At 41.0% G+C, this 21,287-nt stretch overlaps 1 protein-coding gene across 14 annotated transcripts in view; it reads right to left on the reverse strand.

Annotated features, from left to right (window-relative positions):
• Window positions 1–281: 281 nt before the first annotated feature.
• RAPGEF6 (Rap guanine nucleotide exchange factor 6) overlaps window positions 282–21,287 on the reverse strand; it is a 205,911-nt gene continuing 184,905 nt past the window's right edge. For 10 of the 14 annotated variants that reach the window (XM_070076077.1, XM_070076081.1, XM_051844171.2 and 7 more), the window contains 7 exons: window positions 20,405–20,625; window positions 20,018–20,206; window positions 17,103–17,237; window positions 10,563–10,791; window positions 8,427–8,929; window positions 4,291–4,605; window positions 282–3,592 (listed from right to left, as the gene is read on the reverse strand). In XM_070076077.1, the coding sequence (XP_069932178.1) occupies window positions 3,567–3,592; window positions 4,291–4,605; window positions 8,427–8,929; window positions 10,563–10,791; window positions 17,103–17,237; window positions 20,018–20,206; window positions 20,405–20,625 (1,618 nt within the window). In that variant the 3' untranslated portion in view covers window positions 282–3,566. The other 4 variants (XM_070076083.1, XM_051844175.2, XM_070076082.1 and 1 more) reach the window with 3 other exon arrangements.

Below are 21,287 nucleotides of genomic sequence, written 5' to 3' on the forward strand. Positions count from 1 at the left end.
CAGGACTGGAGCTACTATCTGAGCCTGGATAGTTTGCCTGTGAACTTGTGTGTCCCAGTAGAGTTTAAGCCACTGTTCTCTGGTTGGCAATCAAACACGACTGCCTTTATCTAAACAACAACTAGGCATTTCACAGATTCTGTCTGACAGTAACTGGGCCACTCCAATTTCTCTAGGGACACAAAATACAGTGTTCACATCAACGCGGATCACAGACTGGAACCACTAAATGACGGGTACAGTCACTCAGTCGGGACCACCCATTTATAATAAGATATGGAGAAAGTTAATGTAGATTCTTTATTGATTCCACCAATGTATTAGATATGATAATAATAAATGGTACTTTTACATTCTCTTAACCAAAAATATAACAAATATTTACACTCAGTAAAAATACAAAAAGCATACAGAGGCACTGTCTTTCTAAAAGACATAAGTTTAAGAGGTATCAAAAAATAGGAGACAACATTGCTTGTTACAGGATACCTTACAATCATGGAATTGTGCAGTACAATTGTTATTTGATTATTACAACTGTGCAATTTTATTTTTGTCTTTTGCTGATAAGCTTACATGTTTCAATTTTAAACAATTAAGTTCAACTGCATCATGTGTATGAAAAATAAAGAAGCCTTAAGAAAGCAAAACAAAAGCTGAAGGTGAACTAGGATTCAAGGTTAAGTTTGAAAACTTTGACACTTTTCTGGAGATTCAGCCCCTCTTCCTAGCCTTTAAGGCTATACTAAGTGGACACACATTCCTTAACATCACATTTTTTTTTGAAACTTAAAATTCTATCAGAATAACAAATCATTATTTTAACCAAACAAGGCAACTTTCCCCTTTTCCTATGTAGGGGAAAGAACTTGATAAAATTTAGGTTTGTTCTTAGATATCCCCAAGAGTATTGCGACATTTGCAGCCTGGAGATACCCTCTAGGAGGGGACACAAATGATGATGATATGGGAATTATCACCTTTAGGAAAATCCATAAAAGGGTTTTTTCTCCCCAAAGATTATTTTGAAAGCATTTGGAGAAACTGCTGATCTCAAAAGACTAACGAAAGTATGTAACGCAGTAATCGGCAGGAGTTTGCACGAGGGTTTACTGCTTCAGTTGCTCTCATAGATGCAGAGTTGTCAATGGGAAGACAGGGCAACTTGTCTCTTCATTAAAGCCACAAATCAACTAAAGACAAATGGGGACTTGGAATCCGAGAGAATACATGTTAAGGCTTCCCTTGTTTTAGTCCTATGAAAAACCCAAAGGGGTAAAAGTTACCCCAAATTAAAATACAAAAATCAAAACCTCATGAGTTTTTGAGAGATTCAAACATACCAAACCACAAAGCATTTGGCTTTAGTTCCTGATCAATGTGATCAGCTGATCCAAACACTCACACAGTTAAAGCAAAATAAAACAAAGGCAGCTATAATGTGCAAGTCCAAAACCAAAACTCTCCGCCCAGGGTATTATTTACATCAGTAAGGATAAAGACACATAAGGCTTCCATTTGGTTTGAAAGACCTGCTAAATAAACAGATACTGTGCACAAAGCACATTTTTTCTTGAGTACTGGATATAAAATGGCAAAAATAGATACCCAAAGTTGATTTAAAAAAAAAGGTAGTTATAGCAAAAATATTTTCCACTTTGTTTTGCTGTGGACATGAAAACAATACTGTGTAAAGCAGTGAAGGAAAAAAAAATCTGTAATGGAAGACTGCTGATCATGGGCCACATCACCACAGTGTGATATTCAAACCAGGATTTTTGATTCAGGATACTGCCCACTTCAAAGGGCCAAGAAAGCTATGGAATCTGCCTGCTTCCTTCTATCACACTGAATTTCTAAGGCTTATGTTTCAGGGCCATGTTCCTCCCCGCCCTGCCTCCTTTCAGGGGGATTTTTCAGGCATGCTATTTTTCCTAAAATAAAGACATAATCATTTTTGATGGGGACGCAAACTATTAACATTTATCATTTGGAAGTGAGTCACTATTTTAAAATAAAGGAAACAGGCAGGAAAACAGAGAGAGGAAGACACAGCTTGGGGAAAAGAGCAAACTATTACAACAGAAGTCATGTCTGACCAATCTACTATGAAGCAGATCCATTCCAGCTCCAAGTTAGGTTGGGTAGTGAGTGTACCTCTGTGACTTTGGCTTTTCTTTTTCTTCTTCTTTTTTTTTTTTTTTTTTTGGCAGTCACTGAAGTCTATGAGACTCTTACTTGGCTTTATGCTTGAAAAGCAAATGAAAAATTTTAAACTTAATACACACAGCAAGTGTTATATAAAAATGTGAGGAATCTGCCTCATCTAGTAAACAGTTACAGAAATTTTAATAATGAAAGTAAGAATGCCATGCCCACGGAGAATGGAAAGGTAAGTCCTCTCAAGGCCTAAATGAGAATCAAGACAATCATTTCTGCAATTCTAGCTTCTGTTTCTCCCACGTATTTTCAACCAATTCTACCCTGGCGGGTTCCTAAGCACGACTCTCGGGAGCCGAAAGCTGCAAGGTTTATTATGCAGACTGGGTACGAGGTGGGGTGGTACGTACGCTGCAGAAGACACACAAATTCATCTTTGTGACCCTAACACCTATGAACATCTAACACCTTTTCTCCTTTAAAAAGAGAAAAGAATTCCTTATCTGAGAGAAACTTCATGATAGGTTTTCCATAGAGTTCTCTACTGAATGGGTGTATAGCTTTATACTTTCAGTTACCATTAGATACAGCATGATTTTTCACTTCAAGAAGAATTCAGACATGTCATTAAACATCAAACATCAACATTTGGATTTCTGGAAAGTACAGTTCCGACAAGCTCCATTGTATCACCTCCCTCTTTTCCCAAAGGACTGATCAGAAATCCTGTGGCAGCCGCGTCTGGCCTTCCCACGAGCAGCAGGCTCCCGACACCTCAGTGGCAAAGGGCTTCCTGTCCACTCCACTGAGCCCTACATTGCACGGTGCTCCGGAGCAAGTCACATCTCTGCACAGGCAAGCGTGCCGTCTCCCTACAGGTGACCTCTGTTGGGTCAGACCAGAGACAGTTTTACAGCCTCAACCCTAAACATCAACTAGCAAGAGCTCCCAAACGCAAACACAAACACAATAGCTTAAATAATAAGTTACTCTTCAAATACCTAAGAATATCCTTGGTATTGGCAGACATTCTGAATATGTTCATAAGCCCAAGCTATGGCTTGGAAAAAATAATACCACTATTAAAAAAATTACTTGTTAAAGGAAAATCTACAGTGATATACACGGGGATGACTCTGAGTTTGAATTTGTTCTGTAACTGTGGTCCCAAGGCAGTTCTGGCGTGCAGCGTCTCCAGGCACAGCATCTACAGCTGAGGAAACTGTCTGCAGGGATTACATGAAAGAAAGGATGACTCGGGTCTATCTCACTGTTCAGAGAACAGGGGACGAAACCTCTGGGTTAGTTGTAGCAGCAAGCTATTGGTTGGCAACGGCCTGTGGGATGACGTGGTTCTGCCAGCTCCGCTGTGTCTTTCGGTGGTCTTCAAAAGGGGCATCCAAAGGCTACACTGCTGAAACTTGTTCGTTTTCTGAAAATAAAAAATAAAAACAAAATTTACTGGTAGAGCAGCATACTAATGAAGAAAATAATCTAATTTTATCTGTTTATACAATTATGTCAATTTCAACCAAGAGATCCTCTTGAATATCCCGTATCAAGGCCCAGGTTTTACTGTAATGACATTTCTAATTTTTGACCACACTGAATGTTGATGATAAACTATAGCCTCATAAGTGTTTTCACATCACTTTATTACTTGTTTAAAAGGGTAAACTTCATTTTTAATAAAGTCAACCACTACTCAGGCTGTTGCTACAGCTGCAAAGTCAAGGTGGCATTTACTGTTAGGAGGCAGAACACTAACAGCATTATTCCAGGTCTCCTGGCACCTGAAGCCCAGTCCTAAGTTTGCACGCATTAACATAAAACACACTTCCACTCCCATCCAGTGCCTTCTCTCCGCGCATCCTGCTGGAGGGCGCTGCTGCTCTACCGGAGGCAGGAGGGCTCTGTGAGAGCCGGCACCAGGGTGCTGGGCACACAGACACCAGCAGCCTGTCAGCTCCACCTCAGAACCACACCACCACATGGGGTTTTCTCATCTTTTTTACCAGAGATTTCTAAGGCACTTAAGGAAAACATTACTAATAAAAAGTATCAGAGTAAAGAGCATCTAGTGTCTTCAGCAGTTCATTTAGGAGCCATTAGGGTGCTGTGTCAACATACCATCTGCTTCGCTGTCTGCATCAGTCACATCTGCTAACTTGGGATGTGATGGCTGTGGATTCTGCCTCTGAGGCTGAGTTAGAATCGTTGATGAAACACAGGCCACAGGGTTGCTACCGGGAGAAGCTGGTGGCAGTCTAGAGAGGCTGTTTTGCATCATCTTGGACCTCTGCACTGCCACACTATAATCTGGAGGTTTTAGGTGCGGGTGGGGTCCTTCCTTTAGGTCGGCTAAAGAAATTCCCATATATCCTGGAGGAGTGGGAGGTGGCTCCCTATACCTATTGTCCTTCTTGGGTGAGGTGACACAGTACACTGGTATGAAAAATAAACAATGGAAATGTTAATGAAAAATATGAGAAACAAACAAAAAACCATGAGACTTATTATGATGGCAAAACAGAACTTAAAGTGAATAAATCTGAAATCAATGAAAGATTTAAAACATTTTTAAAAAGCTTAATAAACTTAATATTTAACCCTATTTGTAAAATACATAAACTGCATTATGGTTTTATAAACATCAAGTTAGAAAAGAGATGAAGGTGATGCTGATGACAAGCTTCCTTCTTCATTATCACACAAACGTCTGATAAACTCTTGAACACTGGCCCTAAATGTAACCAAGTCAGAAACATTTAAAAGTTCACCCTAGGGGCTGGTGTTGTGCTATAGTGGGCACCCCACATCATACCACTTATTCGGGTCATGGCTGCTCCACTTCTGATCTGGCTCCCTGCCAATGGCCTGGGAAAAAAGAAGATGGCCCAGGTACTTGGGCCCCTGCCACTAACACGGGAGATTGAGATGAAGTGCCAGGTTCCTGGCTTGGATCTGGCCTAGCCCTGGCCATGGTAGCTATCTGGGTGGTAAACCAGCTAATAGAAGCTCTCTCTCTCTCTCTCAGTCATTCACGATTTAGAAATGATGGGATCCATGGGGCCATGGGGCCATGTGGTTCAGGGTCTTTTCACAATCTTCCTGAAACAGAAACCATTGTTAGCTGGCACTTCTCGAGACCCATTACCAGTCTGGGCAATTAACTTTACCACTCTTGATAAAGAAAAACTCCTTCAGGTACCTACTAACATTTGCTTTATGATTAAGTGGAGAACAAGGAAAAAAAACCTAATTTTTGGAAATTCACCTTAAATTTCTCTGATTTTTGGTGGACACTAAAGACAACAAGACTGGTGCTGTGGCGTAGTGGGTAAAGCCACTTGCCTGTGGTGCCGGCATCCCATACAGATGCCGATTTGAGTTGGAACTGCTCCACATCTGAGCCAGCTTCCTGCTGATGTGCCTGGGAAGGCAGCAGAGGATGGCCCAAGTCCTTAGAACTCAGCACCCATGTGGCAGATCTGGAAGGAACTCCTGGCATCAGCCTGGCCCAGCTCTGGCCATTGGGGCCATTTGGGGAGTTAACCAGTATACTGTCCCTCCCTCTCTATAACTCATCTTTCAAGTAAATAAACAAATCTTAAAAAAAAAAAAAATTACTTGGGGGCCGGCACTGTGGCGTAGTGGGTTAAAGTCCTGGCCTGAAGCGCCGGCATCCCAAAAGGGTGCTGGTTCAGGTCCTGGTTGCTCCACTTCCGATCCGGCTCTCTGCTATGGCCTGGGAAAGCAGTAGAAGATGGCCCAAGTCTTTGGGCTCCCGCACCCACATGGGAGACCCAGAAGAAGCTCCTGGCTTCAGATCAATGTAGCTGCAGCCATCTGGGGAGTGAACCAATGGATGGAAGACTTCTCTCTCTCTCTCTCTGCCTCTCTTCTCTCTGTGTAACTCGGACTTTCAAATAAATAAATAAATCTTAAAAAATCCAACGGAGGAATGGATCTGAATACATGTTGATTGAACAAGTGACTTTTACAATGCAACTACCTGTACAGACAAAATACTTTAAAAAATAACCATTAGGGGTCATTGTGACAGTGCAGGGACTGAACTGTAGCTTGCAACACCGGCATCCCATAGAGTCCTAGCTGCTCTGCTAGTGCAGCTCCATGTCAATGCACTTGAGAAAACAGCAGAAGGTGCTCTAGCACTTGGGCCCCTGCCACCCACTAGGAGGGAATTCCTGGCTCCTGGCTTTGGCCTGACTGTGACAACCATCTGGGAAGTGATCCAGTAGATGGAAGCATGGGCACACTTGCCCCCCACCCCTTTCCCAATGCTACCTTTTAAATAAATGAATGAATCAATGAATAAATACATCTTTAAAAAAGAAATAAGTACCATGAAGGGTGGGCATTTGGCCTATATCAGATATTGGGAGTACTTGGGTTTGATACCAGCCCTGGTTCCTGACTCTGGCTTCCTGTTAAAGACCAGACCTTCATTTGTTCCTCAGTAGTGTATGTCTGTACATAAGCTGCCTTGGGAATAGTCTTAGAGGAAGTCTTAACTGTTAAGTGATTGAGTGATTACTGTGTTTTAGGAGTTAAATTTTATTAATCTACAGATGTGAAGGAAGTCTGGGTAATAGTATTGCTAAAAGTAGGCTTTAATAATAATAATAATAATAATACCAGTACAAGTAATAATAATAGTGGCTTGTGTGGTGGCTTAGAAGGGAAAGCCACAGTCTATAATGCTGCCATCCCATAAGGGTGTCGGTTCATGTCCTGGCTGCTTCACTTGCCATCCAGCTCCATGCTAAAGGCCTGGGAAAGCAGTGGAAAACGGCCAAGTACTTGGTCCTGTGCCACCCATGTGATAGAACCAGACATTTTCTCACCCCTGACGTCAGCCAAGCCCGGCCCTGGCTGTTGTGGCCAACTTGGGAGGGAATGAGCAGATGCAAGATCTCTCTTGCTTACTCTGTCCCTTCTTCTCTTGTAACTCTGACTTGCCAAAAATAAAAAAAAGCTCTTTTATAATGAAAAAATCCTTGCAAACATGAATGAACTAAAATTCGACTTCATAATGCAATCTGACATCTAAAAGATCAGTGTGTTTCTCTTTAAATTTTAATAACTGAATGTAACCATCCTGAATATCCTATAGAATTAAGAGAGACTATGATAATACTGATTCAAAGTAGGGGCCAGCATTGTGGCCCAGTGCGTTAAGCCACCTCTGTTGACACTGGAATCCTCTATCAAGCTCCGGTTTGAGCCCTGAGTGCTTTCCTCCTATCCAGTTACCTGTTAATGCTCCTGGGAAGTTAGCAGAGGAGGAACCAAATAACTGGGTTCCTGCCACCGATATGGGAGCCCGGGATGGAGTTCCTAGTTCCTGTTTTTGGCCTGTCCCAGACCTGGCTGTTGCAGCCATCTGGAGAGTGAACTAGCAAATGAAGATTTCTTGTTGTCTCCCTCTCTGTTGCTGTTTCAAATAAATAAACCTTATTTTAAAAGTAAGGGAGGGAGAGACAGAGATCAATCAGGAGCTTCAGCCAGATCTCCTACAAGGGTGCAGGGGCCCAAGCACTGGGGCCATCTTCTGCAAACCAATTAGCAGGGAGCTGAATCACCGACGGAGCAGCCAGGACTCAAACTGGCACCCAAATGCAATATGGGCGTCATAGGCAGCAGCTTAATCCACTTTGCCACAATGCCAGCCCCTAAAGAAATCTTAAAAAAAACAAAGTATGTATAGTCATTCTACATTAATAGAAAACCAGGAGCTGTTCTATCCAAGTATATACACATCACAGAAGACACACAAAAATATTTGATGGCTAAATACCAAAATGCACTAAAAAAGCTTAGAATGAAATCACAAACACTTATGATGTACATCCAGGCAAATACATGCAAAGTGTTTTGGACTTCATCACATTTCCTTTTATTTTCACTAACTACCAGTAACAGAAGATATAAAGCTCCTATCACAGGTAGCAATCGCAGTCAAAACACTTGAAGAAGTGACAAAAGGAATAATCCCTGCATTATTTCTGCATAGTACTGTGATATTCTTCAATTAGAACAAACACATTTTAAAAACAATACAAACCAACCTATTCCCTTAATGAAATACCTTCATACCAAACTTTTCATTTGAACTCTGGGGAAATAACTTGTGGAAAAAGTTCAAAGGAGTAAAATTCTAAGCCAAGATTTCCCAATGCCATATTTTTACCACTTAATTTCTCAATACCAAAGATGCAATTAAAAATAACACAACTTACCAATCAGGCCCTTCTCTGTACTTGAAGTGACAGTTTTATAAACTGGGTCGGTGGCATCCTTGGAGTCCATGCCTTCAGTGGACTCGGCAGGGCCACTCTCCAATACTCTCCGTTTAACTGTCCCATAGTTTGGCTCGAATGTGTCAGACAGAGAACTGGAGGAGGCCCAACTCTGTCTCGAGCGATTACTCTCAAGGCTTCCTTTACACTGACTGCAAGTTCTAGAGCAACCTTTAGGACAGGAATATGACTCACAGTCAGTGGGTTCCACTTCAGCAATGGGGTCATCCAAATGGGTATGTCTGTAAGAGTTCAAAAAATCCCAGCTTTTTGGGTTTGGAAGGCTTTGGAAATTGTCATGTGAACTGGAGGAACAGGAAGTCCAACTTCCACGACCACTGTCAGCTGCTTCTATAATGATATGTTCATGAGAAATCTCTTCACTGCTCATGGAAGATGACACAGCTAGACCCTTGATTAGAGATGGCTTCGAGAGTGTGCCCCTAAAATTGGAAATAAGATCCAATTAGAAGTAATTTATTGGCTTACTGGAAAAACTTTCCTTTCTCCATGTGTGTACTACTTGCTACAACAAAGTATGAAACATGCATAGCATAATGAACAAACTCAAATGCTTGTCAGCAAAGTTTTCTCACAATCTCTCAAATACTAAGGTGAGGTTTGAAATGAATAAAATTAAGTGCACATCTTCAGTCACGGTCAACAAAACAACTGGTGAATATACTGTGTCCTATGTATACAGAATTAATAATTTCCAACTTGAGGAACCATATTTTATTTTAGCTTAGCCTTGTAGAATGCCAAGCAATAATAACTTCCTCAACTACTCACCAAGTCAGTTTATCATTTTTAGGAGGAGGGTCCTCAAAATAGGGCTTGTAGGCCAAATTTAGCCAACAGCCTGTTTTTGCATCAAAACAAAGAATGGTATTTTAGATTTTGAAAGGTTTAAACATAACAAAACCCAACAGAGAGATAAATACCTTGCTAAAGCTAAAATATTTGCTGTCTGGGCTTTAACAAAAAACAAACAAAAAGTTTCTCGATCCCTGACTCAGAGCTATACTCTATAGGCAGGGGGTCAGGAAACCACAGCTAAGGTCAATTCTGGTCCTCTGATTGTTTATTAATAAAATGTCTTGTTTTCTATATAGTTGATGCTTGTATTGATGTAACAACAGCAGAAGAGGTACAACAGAGATACTATAATCTGAAAACTATACTAACTTTTAAAGAAGAGTCTGCTGAACTTTGCTTTACAGAAACAGCATTTATCAGTGTAGAACCAAGTTTTTTTATGTTTTCTCAAAGATTTCCATTTTGTTTAACTCTAAACAGAAACGTAGAGTTAAAAATTTTTCAAATTAAGGTGGCCATTTAGCCAGTGGTTAAAATGCCAGTTGCGATGCCAACATTCCATATCAAAACCTGGCTTTGATGCACAGCTCAAGCATCCAAGTCCAGCTTCCTGCTAATGAAGACACTGGGAAGAAGCTCTGCTGCCTCAGCTGACTGACTGGGTCCCTGCCACCCATGTAGGAGACCTCCACTAACTCAAGATCCTAGCTTTGGCTCAGACCAGCCAGGGCCACTGCAGTCATCTGGGGAGTGAACAAGTAGATAGGAACATGCTCTATGTCTGAAAAAAAAAGTAAAATAAATAAAAAATTTAGCCTTTGCTAGCTGATTATTTTTTATTCTCCAAATTACACTAACAGAAAGCAAAATAAGCACTACACCTAGTCACCCAACCTGTTAACAATGCACACAATTGGGTGTACTTCACCTAACATAACCTCTACCCTTACAGCCAGAATTTCAAGAACAACCTCCCCTTTTAACAATAACAAGTGCAATTTTGGGTTAGTGATTGAAAATATACATAATAATAGGAAGCTAACTGAATTCATTAGCACTTTAAAAATTAGCAACAATACATCTTTCAAAAGAGTACTTATGTCTATATTCAGTACTAAAACATGTTCTTGGCACTCTGTTTTTATGGAGCCTGCATAGATACCATGCAGAAAAGGAGGGAAAGTTCCAATGGAGGAGCATTTTTGACAAAGGCCACTTGACTTGGGTTTTGTGGTCATACAGACAAGGATTTTTTACCCAGGACCATGATGACTATGGTCTCCTGTTCCTGAGGGGTGCTCTGTCTTTTCCAATGTTCTGGTGGATTCAGGGACTGTCAGGACCTGCGAGGAACACCGTTCATCCTGAAGAGCTGCAGACATGGAGTCCACAGAACAATTGCTCACGATGCTGGACCGTGAAGAAATCTCACTGTGGCTGGAGTCAGAGAAGTTGTCAGATTTAGCTGATGGAGTAAGTGTGTAACCTGAACAAGAAAACAACAATTATCAAACTACAAAACAGGGAATAAGTGATGGGGATAGCCAGAGAGGATAAAGAAAAAAAGAAGAAAAGACAACAGCAGTTTCAGTTTCCATCCAAATAGACGTAATGGTGTCAATTTTCTCCACACATTTCCCTACACAGCCATTAACCTATCTACCCATACCACATCAAACCAACTCCATATTCAAGAAAAAGAAAATAAAAATACAGTATCACTAAGATTAGCCTAGGGAGCCAATGGTGTGCTGCAGTGGGTTAGACAGCTGTTTATGATGCCGGCATTCCATACTGGAGAGCTGGTTTGTGCCCCAACTACACTGCTTTTGATCCAGTTTCGGGTTAATGTGTCTGGGAAGGCAGCAGAAGATGGTCCAAGTGTTTGGGTCCCTGAATCCCATGTAGGAGACCTGGACAGAGTACCTGGTTCCTGGCTTTGGCCTTGCCATTTGGGGAGTGAACCAGTAGACAAAAGACACCTCTCTCCTCCCCTCTGTTTCATTCCACCTTTCAAATAAACAAATTCCACTTTTCACTAGGGATGAGGATGGAAGTCAGGATTCAAGGGAAAGAATTCTATTTTTGCTTTTTCAAACTAATATACTTACCCTAGGTACTCTGCTTATGCTACCTAAGAAGGCTTGCCTCAAACTGAGAGCCACTGTTTTATTATTTTTAAATTAATTATTTTAGATTTGGACCTAATTTTACACATTTCCCTTTTCCTCATCAACATGTAGAATTAAACAGTTGAGTTGACAAATTTAAGAATGTGTTATGAAAAATCCAGTGTCTACATGTTTATGTTTTTCTCTGACACTGCACAGCAGATGGTTAGAGAGATTTTCCTCTGCATTTTTTGGAATGAAGGGGTAAGGATGGAGTGAGGTGGAAGGATCCAAAACCAAGTATGCAGCATGATGGTTAAATGTATGTAATAGTCTATTTTGAGAAATGAAGACATGACGAAACTTTTATTTAGGATTAAAAAAAATGCTCTCATTAATCTTGACAAAAGAAAAGCACTATTGTCTTGTTCACAAATGGCAGTGGGCACAATAGCCGCATGACCTTTGAATCAAAAAAGCCTGCCAACCTCACTCAGAACTACAGGCTTTGGTTGTGTTATTGGAATTCTCAGGGCCACAGTTTCTACAAGCTAGGAGAACCAAGATAACAACCTGCGTGCACAGGTCTTTCTCTGCTTTAAGGATCTTGGAATTTATTCACATAAAACGCAAGCCATTATGGACAATAACTGTCGCACAGTAACCTTATTAAGTAGTTTCATTAACTATTTCAGAGAGAAAAATTCAGACCCAGAAAATGTGATTTAGACCTGGTTCATGGGGTCTGGAGCAGGGTAAATCCAGACAACTCAGTCCCTCCTGAAATGTATCTCACAGCTCTGAACACGGGATCACTGCCATCTGTCAATGTTGCTTTTTTAAGATAACCAAGAAAACAGATGCAATTAATTTTGCAAAAAAACAGGAAAAAAATTTCTACCTGTAAAGAAAAATCGTTTTTCTTTTATTTTATAGAACAGATTTGCTTCACTGTTTGCATCCCATACTGGAGTACCTGGGTTTGAGTCCTGGCTCACCTTTTGATTCTAACTTCCAGATAATGTGTACCCTAGGAGGCAGCCAGGGATTGATCAAGTATTTGGGTCCCTGACACCCACTGTGGGAGACCTGGACTCAGTTCTCGGTTCCTAGCTTTGGCCTGTCCTAATCCAGCCTTGGCTGCTGCTGGCATTTGAGTAGTAAACTGGTGGATGAATGGATCTCTTCCTCTGCCTTTCAAATAAAATGAAAATAAATAAAAATTTAAAACAAATATAATCAAGTCTAAAAATCACCTAGAGAGCTTATTAAAATATATATATATATACTGCTGGGCCAGTTTTGAAAATTCGAATTTATGATGTCTGTGGTTAGACAGAGTAATTGTAGTTTTAGAACAAGTTTTCTAGATGATTTTGAACCTGCTATATTGAGATTAGCTCCTCCTCCCCCAATCAGAAAAATGTGAAAAGTATGTGATACACAAAGTGTACGTGAACAAGGTGCAACTTCTTGCTCTTCCATACTTCTATTGTCTTTAGCTTATAAAGCAGCTGAAGCACTACTGTGGCAATAAAATTCTCTTGAGGCAAATTCTGACCAGATTGTCACTGGAGGTTTCAGAGTGACTACTGGTTCCTAAAAATTCCCTCTAGTAATTTCATTCACACACCCAGTTGCTAGCAGGAGGAAATAAAGGCAACTACAAAAAATCAGAACACAAAGTTTACTAACTCAATACATTAGAGAAATAACATGTACAAATAAGGCACTTTCAATCAATATGACTGTGCTACAGAACCTGTATATTAAATATAAAATGCTTATAAAAATAATATCTTTTATTTTTATTTGTATAAGTAATAGCATTTTACTGAGTTGTCTCCCAATCTTGGTTTGACAAAGGGCTTAATTTAAGCTACATTTACATTAATAAACTGAAGGAACTTCGTCAGAGCGTCTTTCTCCTCTTAGACTTGAACCGTGTGTAGAAGCAGTTTAAACTGTTACTGTTGCCTCGGCTATTTGAATTGCAGATGTCATTCCCTTTCTCATCTTTGATGTTGCTTCCAACATCCTTCACTTGCTCACAGCTGTCTGCAGCTTGCTTGTGATCTGCGTCCTCTTTTTTGCTGTTGACTAGTCTCTCCCTTGAAAGAGTTCTTTCCCTAAATCTTCTAAACGGGGATGTCATTCTTTTCCTGCTTGTGTTCTCACAACTTGTCCTGTCTCTATTCTCCTCAGTGGCCTTCTTGGAACTGTCTGGTCTTTTGGCTGTGCTCCTGGTAATCTGAAGGATTTTCTTTTGCAAGTAAACCCCACCTATTCCGGGGCAGCTCAGGCCACTGATGCTGGTGCTGGACTCACGGGGAGGGGCTGAGGAAGACCCTGAGAGGTGCAGCTGGAGGCTGGGATCAGAGAGAAAACTGCCAACTGGAGGGAAAAATGCAAAAACCCTGTCACGGTCATTTAATTCTTTCCAGTCAATCACAATCAGTCTTGTTTTTACATACTTAACACTTAACTATCAATTACTTTGTGTCAATAAAAACCAATACTCTAATAAAAAAAAACACTACAACATCTTGACAATATAGGAAAAACTGAAATCCAGCAACCTTTTTTTAATGCATGGAAAATGTACTACACCATAAACACAATAGCCATTGCAAGAAAACATGGGAGAAAAGACTTTTCTCCTGTCAGAAACTATCAGAAAACAAGCCATGTTAGTAATATCATAATGAAGAACATGACAAGTATAACAATATTTCGCAAAAGTCAATAGAATTTTCAACTAGATTTTACTAAGTAAAAGCTTACTTAAAACCAAGTAAGACATAAAAATAACATACATAACTGCTGTATTTATAAAGCAAAATTTCTGATCCTACTGTAAGTCCAAGGTAGCGAGGCTGCCATTCTTAAACATTAGGGAAAATGAATGTTTAAGACTTCTTGACTTTTTACTTCTTAAATATTCTTATTTAAATTATCTTTTAACAAAACACACAAATAGGCTTTTTTCTTAATTGTTAGCAAACAAAGACCTAATTCCAAAATTGAGAAAAACTAGGAACAGATCCTAATAAAGTACTCAGTGTAGTGACACTTTGTTCAATCACAGACCATGAGCAAGAACCTGTGTGTGCAAACACAAGTATCATATTCATTTGTGGTTTTGATAGCACATTTGTTGGAAAAATCAAGCAGTTTTGAGTAGAAGAACTTCTTTTGATCTCTAAAGATTCTAGACCTGACTGTGACAGGCTCTCGAATCTATAAAAAAGATCAATTGTTGGCCACACACTGAAGCCATAAAGGAGAAGAGACTTCTCTGTTCCCGTGCTGAGGGGGGTTTTCTGTTGCAAGGAGGAAGCAATCAATGGGTGTTTTCCTATCCTTGATACTTCTATTTACATGCTACATTCAGGCATAAAACATCGAATTAGATCCGACCAGGTTTTCATTCGACAACTGTCGACACTAGGATAATGCGGTGGGGGACATGACAGTCTTCCTGAGCATGAGCATTAGGGACACATGGGCCCTGTTCACCTGCACTACCTGTCTGACTAGAGGTACTTCTGCCAGTCTCATTCACTAGGATCTGAAGAGGGGCACTTTGGGTAGCACTGCATGGACAGGTAAAGAGACCAAAGAGTTCCGAGTGTCTTACAAAGCTGTGTACAAGTATATGACTCACAGAGGATTAGAAACCTGTTTTAGAAGCACACGCATTTTATGCACTATCTGTTCTGATTGTATTAAGCTTTCCTTAGTAAAATCTAAATGCGCATTATAGACAGTCTCAAGCATATGAGGCTGGAAAGGGCAGCTGAGCAAGAGAGCAGGGAGAGAAGACAAACTCCCACACACTTAAACACTTAGCATGCATCAGGCTTCACATATACTATTTTATTTAAATCTTATATGAGGTCCCTAAAATAGATGGATTGTTCCTCATCTTACGGGCAGGAAATGTGATCTCACAAATAAACTGCCTGAAGTAACATAGTGTTAGCAGGGAACAGAATCAATTTTGACATCACTGCCACACAAATGGCACAAATAAGAATGAACCCCAGGGTAGGAGATTTAATTTAGACCACAGGAGCTGAGACAAGTTCTGGAAGCTTATGGTTCCTGCTAGAACTCATAAGGTTGTCCTCCCTCTGCTCGGGTACCATCCTGTGCATTATTTAGTTTGCCACATTTGCCGCTTCCATGAAATGGCATCTACATGCATGAAATGAATAAGGATTTCATGTTTTTCATCTTGAAAGTTCTCCCTAAGCTTAATTGTAAAAATCCATAAGGGTATAGGTTATTTTAAATCATGATTAATCAAAAGATAATACTATATTACTTTAAAAAAAAGGAAAACATCAAGCTAATATGCTTTTTTCTAAACCTTAAAGTTGTTTAAAAATAATTTCCTGTAGAAATTTTTATTTATAAATATTCTACAGAAAACTTCAAATGTATGACAACATCTTGAATTTTCACAGATAAGGGATGGTGCTGTGATGCAGTGGGTTAGGCTGCCATCCCCTATCAGTGTCGGTTTGATGGGGCCTGCATTGTGGTGCAGTGGGTTAAGCAGCTACCTACAATGCCAGCAATCCATGTGAGTGGTGGTTCCAGTCCTGACTGTTCTACTACTTCCTTTCTAGCTCCCTGCTAACATGCCTAGGAAAACAGAAGATGTTGTTCCAAGTACTTGGGGCTCTTCCACCTACATAGGAGACCTGAACGGAGTTCCAGGCTCCTGGCTTTGGCCTGCCCCAGTCCCACCATTGTGGCTATCTGGGGAGTGAACCAGCAGATACAAGATTCCTTTCTCTTTCCCTCTAAGTCTGCCTTTCAAATAAAAAAATCTTTAAAAAAAGGAGGGGGGGGGGATACTGGTTTGAGCCCTAGTTGCTTTAGCTTCCAATGCCTCCCTGCTAAGGCACCTGGGAAAGTAGCAGAAGACGGACCAAGTACTTGGGTCTCTGCTACCCATGTAGGAGACCAGGACGGAATTCTGAGCTCCTGGCTTTGCCCTGGCCCAGCCCTAGCTGTGGAGGCCATTTGAAGTGAACCACTGGATATAAGAATGCTCTCTTGGGGTCCAGCACTGTGGCACAGCAGCTAAAGGCACCACTTGTAGTGCTGGCATCCCATATGGGCACCGGTTCAAGTCTCGGCTGCTCTACTTCTGATCAAGCTCTCGGTTATGGCCTGTAAAAGCAAGCTGGCCCAAGTCCTTGGGCCCTTGCACCTGTGTGGGAGACCTGGAAGAAGCTCCAGGCCACTGGCTTCGGATCAGCCCAGGTCTGGCAGTGCGGCCATTTGGGGGGGTGAATCAGTGGATGGAAGATCTCTCCCTCTCTTTCTGCCTCTCTGTAACTACCTTTCAAAGTAAAAAAAAAAAAAAAAAAAAAAAAACAAAACTGTGTGCAGATCAATGTGGTGATGTCTTCTGCCTCCATTCCTATCTTTGCTTGCACTCTGTGAAAGTTAAGGATCACAGTTTGCATAGGAGAGCTAGCTACCTGAAGCACCATACCTGAAAAGCATCTGAACACTTCAATACAAACATGAGCAATCCAAAATAAGCACCAGCAGTTATGCTTTTCTTTGTGCTTTCTATTATCTGCTATAGACTAAACAGTGCAAAATACACACAGAGAAGCATTGCTGGCCCTGAGAAGAATTAGCTTGAAATGGTTTGTCTTACTTTTGCGAGGGGAGCCTTGAGGTGAGGCAGGAGGACTAGAGTGTAAGGAGGATGCCACAGAGAGTGTGTCTTCCGTATGTTTCTTACTGCTTGTTTCATCAGTTGTTCCTAAAACTTTCTGAGGTAAACTTGTACCTGAAAATAAAACCAAAGAAGCAGATAAGCATCATTTCACAATTAAAATGTTTGTCACTGCCTAAATCACTACGTAACTAAAGCCATGATGCACAGTGGCTAGTGTAGGGAACTGAAATGTGTAAATGACAAACGGACCGAATGACCAGGTAATAGCACACAGAGATTCTCACCTCCAGGTTACTTGTTCAAAAACATAGCTGTTAGCAAGGACCAGACCAAAATAGTTCAATCATTTGCTTCTTTTTTTGCATAAGGGAAACCAATTTAACAGTCTGCATATGGTGCTTCACCCTCCAAATCGACATACTTGTTTGCAATCTGAATACAGAAGGCATGGATTCCAACTCTTCCCCCCCTTTAGAGGTGGCCTCTCCAACTCAGAACGAGGCACGTGGCAGGGGCAGTGCGGAAACACTGGCACTGTCATTACCTGCGGTGTGTCTGTGCTGAGAGTATACAGAAGAGGTGCAGGGCTGCCAGTCCAGCCCTTTTCAAGAGCACTAAATTCACATTACAGGAGAGAAGTAAACAATAGAAACAATCACGAATTTAGAGTAAAGTAGTATGGGGCCCACTGGAAACATTCCCTCATTACTCTGGATCCAAGCTGGTCTGGGTTAGCATAGGTCAAACTTAGCAATGGTTTTGTTCAATGTACTGATGTTTTTACATACGCCTTCTGTAAGAAATGTCAGAGAGCCACTGATGCACTTCTTAACTAGGAAAGTAAGCCCAACTATGATGACAAGAAGCCTTGGAATCATGAAAAAATTTAAGTCATAGTATATCCCACTACTGTTCATTAAATAAAGTTTTATTTATCCATAAAAGCCACATTACAGCAAGATTAAGAAAGCCACCTGGTACAAGGAACCCTGCCTCTCCATTGAGGATATCCAAGACACCAGAGTTAAACTTGTCCCTCTTTCAGTTCTTACACTTTGCCAATTCTGCATACAATTCTAAATTTCAAAGACACTGAAGGACTCCAAGCCCCAAGCAATTTCCAATTTAACTGTTAAACAGGTCTTGGATCCAGGTCCTCTACCTCCAGTCTCACTGTGCTTTCTTCTCATCTTTTTCAAACATAAACTGGATCTTAATTTTCCCTTGTTCCAATCTCTTCAATGGCTTCCCACTCACAACTTTCCTTTAGCATGGCAAGTTCTAACTGTGGCCTACCTATAACCACTCCTTCTCACCCTAGAGAGCTGTTAAATAGAGTGGTAAAACCAAGTACTTCAGAGCTAGCGGCCAGGGTTCAACTGCTAGCTCCATGACCTACTGGGAGTGTGTGGGCTACCCTGACCTTCCATGAAATAAGGGCAAAATATCACTGATGCTGTACAACTAACCTAAAGATGACAAGAATATACACAGTCAGGAAGGCATGTGAATGGTGTCCAGCACGAAGTGGCCTCTCAGTCTTAGGTGTCATTATTACTGTCCATCAACACTGCAAACGCAAAGGACACTCAGGCAGCAAAGGGCCCCCAACACCCAGCCAGCACTCAGCAGGCACCAACTTCTTGCCTCCGCCTGTTAACCTCCTTCCTCAGTGACCTCGGAGACTGACTTCACCTTCTTCTTCCAAAGTCTTACCTTATCACTGCCTCTGCTAGAAGTTCCTCTTTTGTTCTTTCCCTGGTTCTGTAAGCAGCTATGGCATAACAGCAAACACACTGCACTCAAGGTACCTGCTACGTGCCTGTATCACCAGACTGAAAATCTGGCAAAGGAGGGGATATTTCTTACTCAGTCTTTTTTTTTTTTTTTTTTTTTTTTTTTTTTGACAGGCAAGAGTGGACAGTGAGAGAGAGAGACAGAGACAAAGGTCTTCCTTTTTCCTTTGGTTCACCCCTTAGTGGCCGCTGCGGCCGGCATGCTGTGGCCAGCGCACCCTGCTGATCCAAAGCCAGGAGCCAGGTGCTTCTCCTGGTCTCCCATACAGAAACAATCATGAATTCTGCAGGACCCAAGGACTTGGGCCATCTGCCACTGCACTCCCGGGCCACAGCAGAAAGCTGGACTCTAAGAGGAGCAACCGGGACAGAACCCGGCGCCCGGACCGGGACTAGAACCCGGTGTGCCGGCGCCGCAGGCGAAGGATTAGCCTAGTGAGCTGCGGCGCCAGCCTCTTACTCAGTTTTATATCTCAAATAAGATCGTTAATATTCACAAAATTCTACTGAATATGTACTATGCATGAACTGAATAATAACGATGTTAGGAACCAAAAGTAATCTAGCTTTCCATCTAAAAGTTTAAGTTATGATACTGTGAAAACAATCAAAAGAAGTAATTTTGGTATTTAAAGGACAGACTGTACTTTCTAGACAGAAAAGCTGGACCCTTTACATATTTTATACTCTCTTCTTGACTCTAAAGTTTTCAGAAGGAGACATCAATGAAAAATCAATGTACAGTCATTCTTAGAATGATTAATTTCATTCTCAGTTTTTGTAGTTCCATCTGTACTAGATATCTGATTAAACTTACTGAATGCAGGGAGCCCTTGGTTTTACAAGATGTACTGCTTTAAGCTTTCTGGTTTTGAATGGATTTCAGCATTACAGAAAGAACAATATCAGATTTAATAAAAACATATATGTGGTCCTCAAATGCAGGAAGAAAATCAAACATTTCTGACCCACGAAGTGATGATTCTATTACATGGCCTACAACAGCTGATCTTCTGAGCACCTGAAATGATTTGTAACTCTAAGTCTCCTGGAAATTGCAATTAAAAGAATGCAATATTAACTGTGAATACTCACTCAACGCAGAGTCTTTAGTTTGTCCCCTCTTCCTGATAGGATGCAAATTCACAGCTGGCACCTGAAGGACCTGGCTTACTCTGTGGGGCTGATGCAAGTGGACTTTAGCAATCTGGCCAGCTGATCTCATAGGCACTGGAGACATTTCAGATGATTTAGCAGATCTTTTCTCATTTACATTTTTGGGTACTAATAGGAGGGAATAAAAAAAAGGGTAACTGTTTGTTTAGGCAAGGCTACTGTCAATGACAAAAACAACAGCTTGCAGTATGTCAATAATCTTTTGTGAAACAAACTTAACAATTTATTAGCACCACAGCATAATTTTGGAGAAGTTTCCATGCTGCTGTGCACCTTAGTGTCACATAAATGCAAACCTGTACTCACAGGTACCATATGCAGGCTCCCACTGCAAGGACATCATCTGGAACTTCTCCTCATCTGTCTCTACATCCAGACCAGAAAGATACTGCTTTACTTTCCGTGCCATTTGGGCATCCTCGTACAGCTTCTTGGCATTAAGCAGAGAGCTGCGGCGTGCTCGTTTTTTGTGACTACCTCCTTGAATATCCAGCATGTTTGAATTTGTGCTGCCTTGACTCAGTGACCTGCAGGAAGATGGAGATCACAATAAGGGGCTATAAAGATGATATTCAGCAAGGAGATGGAAGAGGAAAAGATTTTGTTCTGTTAATGCTATTGCATGCTGATACAAATGAGTTAAAAGATGAAGAGCATTAATGCAAAGTAATTTGGTACACAAGGCAATGTTCTGGATTAAGAACAGGTTTGACAAAGTGTAGAATTCAAAAGAGTGACATATTTTAGCTAGTCAGTGTTTATGCCTATGCAATTCATGGCACAACTGTGAAAAGAAAAGGCATCCCTCCAGCTCTGGAGGCCACCTATACTCCTGGAGATATGGCAAGGGGCAGTATCAGGACAAGTCTATCCACAGTCAGATCTCTACATCAAGGCTGTTAGGTAAGCTTTTTGAGTGGCTTTGCTTTTCTGTGCTGCTTTGAACACAATATTGTAGTCACCATTCTTGCCTATAGCAGCAGACTCACTCAGAGGATGTGAATCAATTTTACCAGTAACCAGATTTTAGTCAAACTTCAGAGAACAACCAATAAGATATCTTACATTTAATTGCATATAGTCAAGATCAGAAATGCAATAAAAAGCTACTTAGTGCTTCCAATAACATTTGGAATAGTTAGGCAGTATTTGGATTCTACAACTGAGGATCTTAGATTTTACTTTTGCA

Source organism: Oryctolagus cuniculus, chromosome 6 (assembly GCF_964237555.1).
Source record: "Oryctolagus cuniculus chromosome 6, mOryCun1.1, whole genome shotgun sequence".
Taxonomy (NCBI): Eukaryota; Metazoa; Chordata; class Mammalia; order Lagomorpha; family Leporidae; genus Oryctolagus; species Oryctolagus cuniculus.